The 11,669-nt window shown below is 35.4% G+C and overlaps 1 protein-coding gene across 2 annotated transcripts; it reads right to left on the minus strand.

The window, feature by feature from the left end:
- Positions 1 to 499: 499 nt before the first annotated feature.
- LOC118047175 (uncharacterized) lies at positions 500 to 10,812 on the minus strand. 2 transcript variants are annotated; one of them, XM_035056368.2, is made up of 14 exons: positions 10,578 to 10,812; positions 10,250 to 10,471; positions 10,043 to 10,114; positions 9,051 to 9,252; positions 6,041 to 6,159; positions 5,245 to 5,622; positions 5,022 to 5,156; positions 3,339 to 3,470; positions 3,076 to 3,231; positions 2,536 to 2,775; positions 2,027 to 2,193; positions 1,764 to 1,878; positions 1,336 to 1,416; positions 500 to 816 (listed from the first exon to the last, which is right to left on the minus strand). In XM_035056368.2, exons 1-14 carry the CDS (start codon positions 10,704 to 10,706, stop codon positions 613 to 615), a joined length of 2,352 nt encoding a protein of 783 aa, XP_034912259.1. In that variant the 5' UTR covers positions 10,707 to 10,812; the 3' UTR covers positions 500 to 612. The 2 variants fall into 2 exon arrangements, with proteins under 2 accessions (XP_034912259.1, XP_034912260.1); XM_035056369.2 differs by lacking the exon at positions 2,536 to 2,775.
- Positions 10,813 to 11,669: the final 857 nt, after the last annotated feature.

Here is an 11,669-nt window from a genome sequence, read left to right on the forward strand (position 1 = left end):
CTTTAACCAAAATCCATTTTTATATATGCCATCTAATAAAACCTAAAATGAGATTGTCAGAGGAAAGAGTTCCTGGTTAGTATATGCAGTTGTAACAATCACTTGTGTATAGTTACTTGTAAAATAAGGTTAATGTTTTTGACAACTGCTTAGTTCACTTAAAAAGCACTCATACTTCGGCAACCATTCATGAGAAAACAACTAGAAAAGTAAACATTCGATTTTTACGTAATCTCAGTTCCCATTAGTTTAAGGCAGATATGAAACCTATCCTTCGACGTACTGATTCTAATTTCCCTTGAACCTTCGAATTGTTCTCCCTTGTCTTCATCTCCACTTAGTTTAGGAAATATGACCATCAATTGCTGACTAAAAACCCTTGCCTTTGCTCTTGTTCTGTTTTCATCCTTATTTGGGAATTCGTTTTACCCTTCATTTTTATCTCCCTCCTAATTCAATTTTTACCCCCCCCCCACCCGCGACAAAAAGTACAAAAGAATTAAAAAAAAAGAAGATTTTTTTTTTTGGCAAAGCAAACAGCAGTAGGTTCACAGTTGAATGGAATTGAGATACAGCAGGTAAAAAACTAAACTAGGACACAGTAATTAACATCTACCGGTGAGCTACTCTTTTCAGGAACTGCTGATATGGGACAATAAAGTCTACATGCGGTCCAAAATACCGCGCAAATATCAAGCCCAGATGGTTTGTGCTGTCCACAGCTGCAGGGTCATCCAAGGATAGCTGAATGCTTGCAAGCTTGACCAGTTCATATCCAATGACAATGTGATCAGGATCATACAGTGTTTGGAGTATCTACCATTTAATCAAAAACATAGAAATGTCAGTCAGATTTCATTTCTAAGAAATTATATCAAAGCAGCAAGTGATATGATAACCAATAACACACCTCAATTTATTTCTAGAAACAAATAAATTGCAATGACACTAAACAATTGAAATGCAGTTTAAAGGACAATGAATTATTCAGTATTGGAAAAGAAAGCTGTCCTATGAAGTATCCCGGGTCCTGATTGCTGTCTCTGTCCTAACATTTTGTGCAACTCAAGGTGAGAAAATTATTTTTCTTTTGAGACCACAGGACGTTTCCTGATGCGACTGGTCTAAGATATGCACACATGAAAATGTTTGAAAATGTATATGCACATCTAAAACGTTTATAACGGATGTTACAATTTGACTAATGCAGTTCATTGTTCACATATGCCTCAACTGGTTCTCGTTCTTTAGAAATCAAGATGTGGAAATTTGAAAAATAATTCTGTTGACAACATATATGAAATGCTGAAAGCATAGCAATATCAATTAGTTTACCTTGATTGATTCTTTACAGTGTTCCCTAGCAGATTGGAAGTCTCTAACCAAACAAAATGCTTGTGCAAGATTGTCCTCAGCCTGCACAGGATGAACATTGAAATAAATGATGGTAATCCCATCTAGCGCTGGCTACATGACATGCAGATATAGTACTGCTCTCAAGTGTTAGTTTCACATTAACTGCAGATATAGTACTGCTCTCAAGTGTTAGTTTCAAATTAACGTAGTATCTGCACAATTAAATTTATATCTATTTACAATGGAGAATATATAGATTAAATATCTGTTCAGAAAAAAGTATACAATCATGGATCAAGTTGTGCCCTCGAAAACAAAAGTAGAGAAAAGATAAAGTAAAAAGAGTCGCACTAAAGTGAAACAACAATGCATCAAGTTGTGCCTAGAAGTAGAGAACTGGAACTCACCTCTGCAACACTCTTGTTATATGCATGCAAGGTTGATCTCAAAATACCAAGGGCCCTTGAAGCATCTAAAAGGGTGGTTCCTGTGATATCTTTTGAAATGATTGCTTCCTGCAACCTGTCAACAAATGAATATTCTCATGAACATAACCAAACTGAACAAATTGCATATCTATATATTTCTGCAAATATTTGAAGAGCATGTTCCTTGTAGGATATAGTTAAAAATGATTCAAAGAAAAGGCTAGGCTGAAATAAAAATGTACCTCTTGATATAACTCCAAGCTTTGTTGATGGCTTTATGCGAAGCATCCAGATCACGATGTGAGCCACAATGCAAACAAAATCCAGGATGAATATGAAGGGAGCTATTGTTAAACTTGAGAGCAAGGCTTGCCACATCGTTTATATCTACAATATTGAGCTTGTGACCCTATTAAGAAAAGAAAATTTGGTCACAAAACAGGAAAAAGTACATGATTTTTAATGTATTGCAGTCTAGGAACAGCTATTATTCATAAATTATAAGATTGGATATGATCACATTCTGACAGCCACATAAAGTTGTGCCAACTTCATTTTGCTGGCAATTGTTTGTTATCCTTTTGGTGCTTCTTCAAAGTAAGAAGCTGTGCGTGGTTAAGACAATTCACTTCTGAGCATTTGTGTCCCTTAAAGACCAGTGCAACTGTTAAACATTTAAATTTCTGGAATCCAACAATCTGTGATACACCTGATGCTATCCCTGGGTTTTATAAAGAAGAAAAAGGCATACCTGCAAGTGAGAATCAAGTTTCTGTTTTTCAAGAGCTCTAGGAAAGTTATTAAGTTTGCGTGTTTCTTCATTTATGATGGTGCTCTCCAGGACTACACCGGCACAGTTATGATTAACACAGCAAAAGGCATTAAGAACGAGGTCAGATAGATTTAATTGTGAACAACCACGGCACTGGCATTGAAATGAGTACTTATCTGCCAGATACCTAAGGCGGTCTTCACAGTCCGATTGCCCAACCTGCAAAACACAACTGCACATTCACCTTTTGAAATGCCAATTACTTCACCAGCTCAAGTGTTTCAAAAACACAAGCTGTTGCAGAAAATTATGGCAGTTGGAGGTAAGGAAAAATGTCTGGTAGGTGCATGCAGGTATGTGTACAGGATTGGTGCATCCAACATGTGAGCATTGGACATCTAGATTTTCTATGTTATCTAAACAAGTATGTAAACTATTGAGAGTCAAGAACATTCATATTCTTGTATAAAAAACAAAGGCGAGTGAAGGAAATGTGTCGGTGCTGAAAAGGGTTGATACCTGAGGACCGTAGGACAACTCCAGGGGACAACCTGTTGACACGTACTCTGTTGTTCGTATAAACAGAGTACGCGAAAGAAAATATGCATGAATGTTTGGCAAGCAAGAGTGGTTGAACAAACTGGCAGCTTTATATATAGCTTGACCCACGGGAACCTATAAGATTGGTAATCATGTCAATGGACAATGGGACCTTTCTCTCTACCAAAAGATAATGTTAAAGCTTGGTAAGCATAAGGGAGAGTTGTAGCATAGCCATTGACCTGTTCCAAACTACTAGTTAAAGCATCTCCAACAGAGGTAAGCTTTCTGAAATGATCTGGTGGGTCATCAACAGATTTCATTCGGACAATTGCCATAGAGTTCACCCTGATTTGAGATATAAGGATGATAGTCTGCATTCATTTAATGAAATAAGATTGATGGAGGTATTGATAGTTGAAGCTACTGTATTCAAACAAGAAATGGAACCTTAAAACAAATGGCTTTTATTTAATGAAATAAGATTGAAAGAGGTGTCGATAGTTGTAGCTATGTAAATAGAAAATGACCAATCATGTTCAGAACAATAAGGGTGTTGATTTGAAACCAGCATAACTATAACATGTAAATGTAGTCATAGAGACTGTAAATGACACAGAGATAGAGCAAGTTACTATCATTTCACGGGAAAACTGTTTAGCAGGTCCAGTACATTAATTCTTTTTTTCTTCCAATTTTTTTTTAAAAAGGAGAGCTCACACACTGAACTACTAAATTTCCAACAAGTACTAAAAGCTCCACATGAACAAATTTGATGCTCATAACAATACATGGTTGTTTAAATTAATCATCACAAACTTGGCAAAGCTAATACTGAGAGATATTGATATTTAGAAAAATAAAAAAAAATTAAAGAGGTTGCTTGGGTACAACCCACATACACGAGAAGCAATTGATGGGTTTAAAAGAAAGGACAAACAGAAAAAACAAAGAAAGAGTTACAAGACTTAATTGCTAACTAATTTCGATGCCTTTCCACAACTCCATCTGATAAGAGTCTCTCACAAAGTCCTAACCAACCTTACCTGTCCCCGATGTTCTCAGCCAGCCTCAAAAACCAAAGACCATTCTCCTAATATAACATAAACAAAAGTATCCAGCTCTTAAACTGCCTACCTGCCTTAATAGAAGAACATGCAACTTATGAACCATCAATTTAACCCCTACCTTCCAAAGAGATTGCATCTTGTCACATCTCACAGAGATGAAGTACAGATTGTTGAAAAAGAAATCAGAAATGGTATCAAGGGAAACTGAGCTTGGTAAGATCCTTCTAGGTAAATGAAGAGTTTTTCAATTCACTAGCCTTCTTCAATACTATCTACCAAACATTTATATGCTTGCAAGGCACTAAAGGAGGAACAATGGAAAATAATGGTCATGAACAAACTTCCTTGCATGCTGGAATCATAGTGAAATCTTCACTCAGGCACCAGCCCCAAAGGAAACAGTTACCTGTACCGACACAGACCTTTAAGACTCATAATTGCACAAGCTAACCCACCAAAATGAGAGTCATAGGTCAAAAATAAAGGGCAACAGTGAAAGGTTCTTTACATTTGCCAAATCCACAAAGGCAAATTTCAAATCAACACACCGATCCATAACCAAAACATCAAAGGTTATTTAGAATTGATAAAGGATTCTTCATCAATTCTCATGATGTCATAAATGCCCCCATGAACCAAGATTGAAATAAAATAGCAGATATGGACCCCATCCACATTCCCCTTCATTAAAGCCAATTCACCAAAGGCATGCAAATATATGTATCATAGACAAGTTGAGGGGTGAGTAACTGTTCAACATTTTGAATTAGATTTAAGATAAGTTACAGCCAGAGGTGCCTCATCATCTGACTGTCTGTAGCGATTGTAAAAGAGTGATAGAGAGAAAAGAACCACCTGTGATAAAGAGACTCCATTAATTGGAAGTTCAACGCTGAAAGAATGCTGCAGACAGCATAACAATACAATTGCATATATATGTAGCTCCAATTTGCTTTCTGGAGTAATTTGTGTATAGCTGTGAGAGAGACCCTACTAAACCATAAGGTGGTGAGTAAAATCCGCAATTTAAAAAAAAACCTGTGGTTGATGTAATATAGCAAATATGCATGAGATGTACCAGCTCACAAAGAGCATTAGACTTGGTAGAACATCGTTGCGAGGTAGATTTCACTAGAATTCGACCAGCCAGAACTATATCAGATGGCAATATGACAGGCCAGTTTACACCTAGACATTCATGTTTGTGTTCAGGAAAGCACTCAATTGGATTGGAATCACTGCATAAAGCAAACTTATTCTCTCCATGGCTATGGGAGTGAGTTTCCTTGGTTCCAATTTTGTCCTGAAAATTACTGAATGGTTCTCCTCCAGCTTGTATCTGGCAATGTTCGGAGCAGTAAAGTGGTATTGTACATGACGTACAGGGGACTGTATCTGCTCGTAGTTGATTCAAGCAGTAATGACAGTGTGTTTCCCGGCAACTCTTCAATATGATCTGTAGATCGAAGGGCAGACTGTAATTAATATTCCTCATTAGAGAAATGCAGGTGCAGCAAATGGTGACAAGAGGGTACTATAAAACACAATTTTATACTAACATCACAAGCCTGCATTTAAAAACGCTCATTTCATGAACATTTGTCTTTACTAGTGAAAATTCTATACAATTGAGTATAGCTGATTTAACTGCTCTTATAGATTAAACATTAATTGTATTTTTATGATAACATAAAAACACTCATGAGTGCTTCTCAATGTATCCATCATGTCCTAATTTTCGGAGTACATCTTTCTCAATATCTTTTTTTAAGAATAATAAAATGAAAACATATCCAATAAATATAATAAGTGGAAACGAGTTAGATATATTAACCCAGCATTGTTCATAACAAAAAGAGCATATCAATCTATACCAATGCATAAGGTTCTTCCTTGTGAACCAAGGATGCTTGGGGAATGTCACATTGTGAAGCCATGCCCCTTCCCTTATCTGGTGTTGAAACTTGTGATAGTTTTAATTGGTGTGGCTCATCTGTGACAAAAGTTAATTTACACTTCATTTTGAATTTACATCTTGAAAAAGATATATAGATAAAGACCAAGAGTTCATGCTCGACCCATGATAAAATAGCAACATTCCATTTTGAGCCACTCCATAAGCCAGTATGCTTTTGAGTGCAACGAGCAAGAAAAACATGACTGTAGCTTGAACAGTAATATAGTGCATCATGTATACAAAACAAATGATCAACAGATATTAAACATTTTAAAACTATTCATGCGGGTACAAGCTCCACAGTTGATTATTGGATGGCCAATTTGTTTAAGAGAGAAAGTTGAACTCTAAATGTACATCCCATAGTTTATTTTCCCAGATAAAAATAACTCCTATACTTTTCTTGAACTAATTACATTACTGTTTCAACTAAAAGCAGTAACATTTAGAAGTTTTGACCTAATTTGAGAGAGAAACTATTCACACTCTTGTTAACTTTTGACAAGGTATCACAAGTACCCAGTATTGAAAGTGAGTATGACACGACTTGTTCATTCATTTACATATAGCAGGTTAAATTTATATTTTTGCATAGCATGACCTGCATTGAAAAGAATATATATATATAATTAGAAAGATGTATATCAGTTATTAACCATAAAGTTTTCTTGCGCTCATTATCTCAACCTTACAAACCACATTCCAGACTAGTTGGACTTGTTGCAGTTTTGTTGCATACATCATTATAATTTGTTAGGATATATACTTCCTAAAGGTGCAATTATATAATAAGGCTTTGAAAGAGGCCTTTAAATCATCACTTCGCACAAAATAAATATTTGCATGCTATTAAGATAGTTTGCAGTTTTCATAAAGCACCCAATTGAAGGTGAGTAGATGTCTTATCATACATCTATTATTTCAGGAAATTTTATTCTATACAAAACTAACTACAACAGCAGAACAAAATTGTGCTATTAGAAATTATTTGGTGCATTTAATGGAGAGCAATGGAAGGATTTTTAATAATTATTTGACATCAAGGTTGTCGGATAGGATAGTCTTCTTGGCTTCCCTGTGGTGTAGTGCTGCATGGGCTTTTGGAGGTACTTCTTTAACAGATAGGCAGATGGATTGGAGTTACTACGGTTGTGTTTTACTTTCAGAAATGGTTTTTTTAGTTTCCATCTTTATTTTTTCTTTTTATTCTAAAAAGATTTCTCCAAGGAAAATCAATGAAACATGTTTATTAAATATAAAATTTCCAAAATAGAAAAAAGGGGCCTTCTTTAGCTTACATAAAAAATAATAAAGAAAATGGATAAAAATATTATGTGAACCAAACAAGGCACTTAATTTTTTTTCTAATGGAAAATTTGGAAAATAACTTTATGATGTTTTTCAATTTTCTAGTCAAATGGAAAAAATAGAAAACACATATTTCCAAGAAACCAGTTTTCATTTTCAATTAGTAAATGTACTTTATTTAATTTTCTATTTCCTATAAAATCTTCACAAGTAAACCAACCTAAATTAGTTTTACCTAGATTGATGTTTCAGTTTGCAACTTGGGAAAATGTCTTATTCTTCTTCGTGTTATTCCTTGCTATAATTACAATAAAATTCATTTATATTATTATCTAAAACAGTAGAATAAAGATGAAACTGGTGTTTATGCTGAAATGCATTTAACTACCATGTTGGGATACTGAAATTCTAAAAGTACTGTATGCAAATTCAAGAAGGGAATGAGAGCATCAGGCTCATAAGCAAAACTGGAACCTGATATATGATTTAGAGAAATAGAGGTCCCAAAGTGTGAATGCCTACCATTCATGCAAAGCCGTGGAATAATTTTGTATTTTGCACAAAATGTGCAGATTGGAAAGCAATGAATAAAATATTAATTCATGTACCATCCTTTGAACAATGCCTACTCCCAATCAAACAAATTATTCACACTACAACTCAAGCAGTTTCTTTTCCTTTCCTCCCAATTTATAACATGTCTAAGTACTTACATGAGTAAGTATCTCCTTATACATGCACCACTAGCACATCGATGACCAGATGGAATTGGATTGTTAAACTTCTAAGACATCCTGAAACACCTTTCTTAAGAAAATGCATCTGCATAACAATTTAAGAAATGGATTTCCTAAAAGCTTTATATACATCCATCCATGTAGGAGAAATTAGAGGAGAGAGAAACAAAGAGCAAAAACAAACCTTTGAAATCAGCCAGGGAGTCTCATTGATTAAACAAGGAAGATAGAATGCCTGAATCCACTAAGAAAATACTCCCTCAGTCCAGAATCGAGTGTCCCAAAGAAAATCACACAATTTTCAAGGAAGCCATTAAGAAAATCATTTGTTTTATCAATAATTTATCTTTCCATCTCTATCCCTATTTATGTTTTTCCACTTTCATCTCAATTTTTGTTCCAAGTAAATTTAGATAATGATAAAGGGTAAAGAAGTAAAGTGGGGTATTTATTATAATTTGACTTTTGATATGGACATTTAAATTAGGAGTGCCAAAAAAGGAAAGTAGGACACTTATTTAGGGACTGGGGGAGTGCTAAACAACATACCGATCCCTGCATGCAATGCCACGTGATACAAGCAACAAGCTACGTAAAACAAATTATTAATCAATACTGTATCTCAACTCTCAACTATATTGAATGCATTTTAAGGAGAGGGCTTCATTGAAACTTCTATTATAAAGAAAAAAGAGAGAAGGAAAGCCTCATATGCTCAGGATAGAGGAGTCTTTCATTCTTGAGGTCATTAAACTTAAGACATTGCCCTAATTATACAAGAATTCAGTTTGGAACACAAAAACATGGGATGCATAACATCATACCAAGCACAGATTACATGATAGAAATACATGGCTAGTTGAAAAGCTTAAAAAGTCTTACCAAAATGTCCAAAGCAGTTCTCATTCTCCTGAACGGCCATCCTGCTTGTGCTTTTCTGTCTTTCTAGGATTATGTTTAATTCAGTTTCTATGTGCCTCTTTCCATCCAATGACAACTCAAAACTTTTAGCATTGTTGAAGTCGTTGACAGCATCTTTAAAATTTCCTAAATCAACATTTGCTTTGCCCCTCCTATACCATGCCTGCAGGAAAGAAGCCAAATTCAGAGATGGTGAATACTAGCATCCAGCTCATAACATTCACAATCGAAAGTCCTCTTAAACCATATGAATAGATATAAGGATTGGAAATGCAAACGTAATGAGCCAGGACCACAATTAGGAGGGAAGCAGAGTCATTTCGAAGACTAACATTCTACACATGGAAAAGGGGTTTTCAACATAAAATCAATAGACAATCTCATCCAAAGTGCTCCCTACCCCAAGGTTGAAGACAACAAACAAACCCAAAACCCAAACATAAACAAAGAACTAAAGCTTTGGACAACGGAAACCCCAAAAAAGTAAGAGAAATAGAAGGGCAACCAAACTTCCATCAATTAAAATAAGTTCAAAAAACTCATGATAGCCCTAAAACAAACCTAAAGTTAATCCTTGCACGCAATTTGATTTTCCAAAGAAAGCAATATTTTTATTGTTAGCAGATAGTGCGTCACAATAACTGTCATATATATGAAGAAATCAAAATATATTCTGAGGCAAATTAGCCGGGCCTGAATCTAAATCACCAGCATGGTGATCAAACTTGTTGATTTTGGCAGCCCATGAATAATAATATGGAACAAAATTGAGTACATAGTCATGAAATGGAATCTAATTTCTTAATAATCTCTAGCAGGCAGTTTCTCTCAAGGAAATTTTTTTTAGCTAAATTAAAACCCCTTAAACTTGTTGTAGAATCAAATGTTTTGCTAAATAATCAATAGATTCACACAGAGTGATCTTGTAAGTATCGCATATGTTGCATATTCACCTTGGCATATGTTGGGGAAATTTGAATGGCGCGCTTGCAATCCCGTAGAGACTCGGTAAGAAAACCTATTTTCTAAACAAACAAACAAAATAAACTTTAACATGAATTGAATCATTTGAGTAAATATAACAAGTAGGGAATAGTTAGTAGCAGTTTTAGATTTAGATATTAAAAAATGAAAACAGCTTGTTATTTTACTCCACTGACATGAAATAAAGAAGCCCGGTTGAGAAATAAGGTGGCAACCAGATTTTTGTCCATATCAACAGCATCCATTGGAGCAACACGGAGTGCCTGGGAATAGGATTCCAAAGCAGAGGCGTACTCTGCTGTTAAATAAGATCCATTTCCTTTTTGCTTCAATTCCAAAGCGACTTTCTTGTTCTTTCCACAGAGACTATTATTTGAATCCGCCAAATCATCAATCATCTACGAACAACAAAATTAAATTACATTTTTTTTATAACTGAATTAATTGAAGAAGATAAAAATTAATTAAGTGCGAAGTAAATAAGCGAATTGATTTGTTAGTTACTTGTTGAAACTGGGGCAAGTTAAGGAGGCAGTGAAGTAGAGTAGAAGACGTGGACGCAAGATCTTCATCACTGCTTTCTCCCACCATCCGCTTTATACTCTCCGGAACTAAACATTTCAACTTCTCCATCCTTTCCTTTTCAATTTCTACTCAGCTCTACAAAACTTCTCCTCTTCTTCTTTCCTCATTTTCTGATTCACCAAATGGGGGCATGGCGACCCTAATGCCTACCATCGGGCCCAAGATAGAACGAAACCCCTTTTCTTTTTAGTGCTTTCTAAACTATAGTTTTGAAGCCCGGTCTGGCCCGGTGGGTCGATCCGGGACACATCTGATCCGGGACTGGAATCGGGTCGAGTTGAAAAAAAAATGATGGAAGAAAAAACCCGGTGTGACCCGGGTGTCCTGTCGAGTTGACCCGGTCAACACCTTGCCGCAAACCCGTTGACTTTAATTTTTTTTGTTTTCTTTACTAAAATGACGTCGTTTTAATTTTTTTTTTTAAATAACCCAACTAACCCCGCCACCCAATGACCCGATCATCACTTGAAACCCTGACCTTGGATCGGGCCGGGTATACAAACTATGTTCTACACCTTAAACCCCTTCAAAAGTTTTTCATTCTGGCACTCAAAAAAACAAGTCATTGATTTTCAATCTATTCAAATTAAAAATATATTAAAATAATATTTTTTCATTCAACATCATATTAAAACAATTTGAAACTATAAAAAAAACATTAATTAGAATTAAATATTTTTCTTTCAATTTTTTTTTAAAACACTTTTAAAATACAAAAACTATCAAGATAAACAATTTAGGGTTTTGAGATTAGAGTTTTGAGTTTCGTTTTTAGGATTCAGAGTTCGACATTACAGGGTTAGGAGATTGAGATTAGGGTTTAGGGTTTAGGGTTTAGGGTTTTAGGGTTTAGGGTTTAGGGTTTTAGGGGTTTAGGGTTTAGGGTTTAGGGTTTAGGGTTTAGGGTTTAGGGTTTAGGGTCGAGGGTCTAGGGTCTAGGGTCTAGGGTTCAGGGTTCAGGGTTCAGGGTTCAGGGTTCAGGGTTCAGGGTTCAGGGTTCAGGGTGTAGGG

This window comes from Populus alba, chromosome 16, assembly GCF_005239225.2.
Source record: "Populus alba chromosome 16, ASM523922v2, whole genome shotgun sequence".
In the NCBI taxonomy this organism is placed as follows: domain Eukaryota; kingdom Viridiplantae; phylum Streptophyta; class Magnoliopsida; order Malpighiales; family Salicaceae; genus Populus; species Populus alba.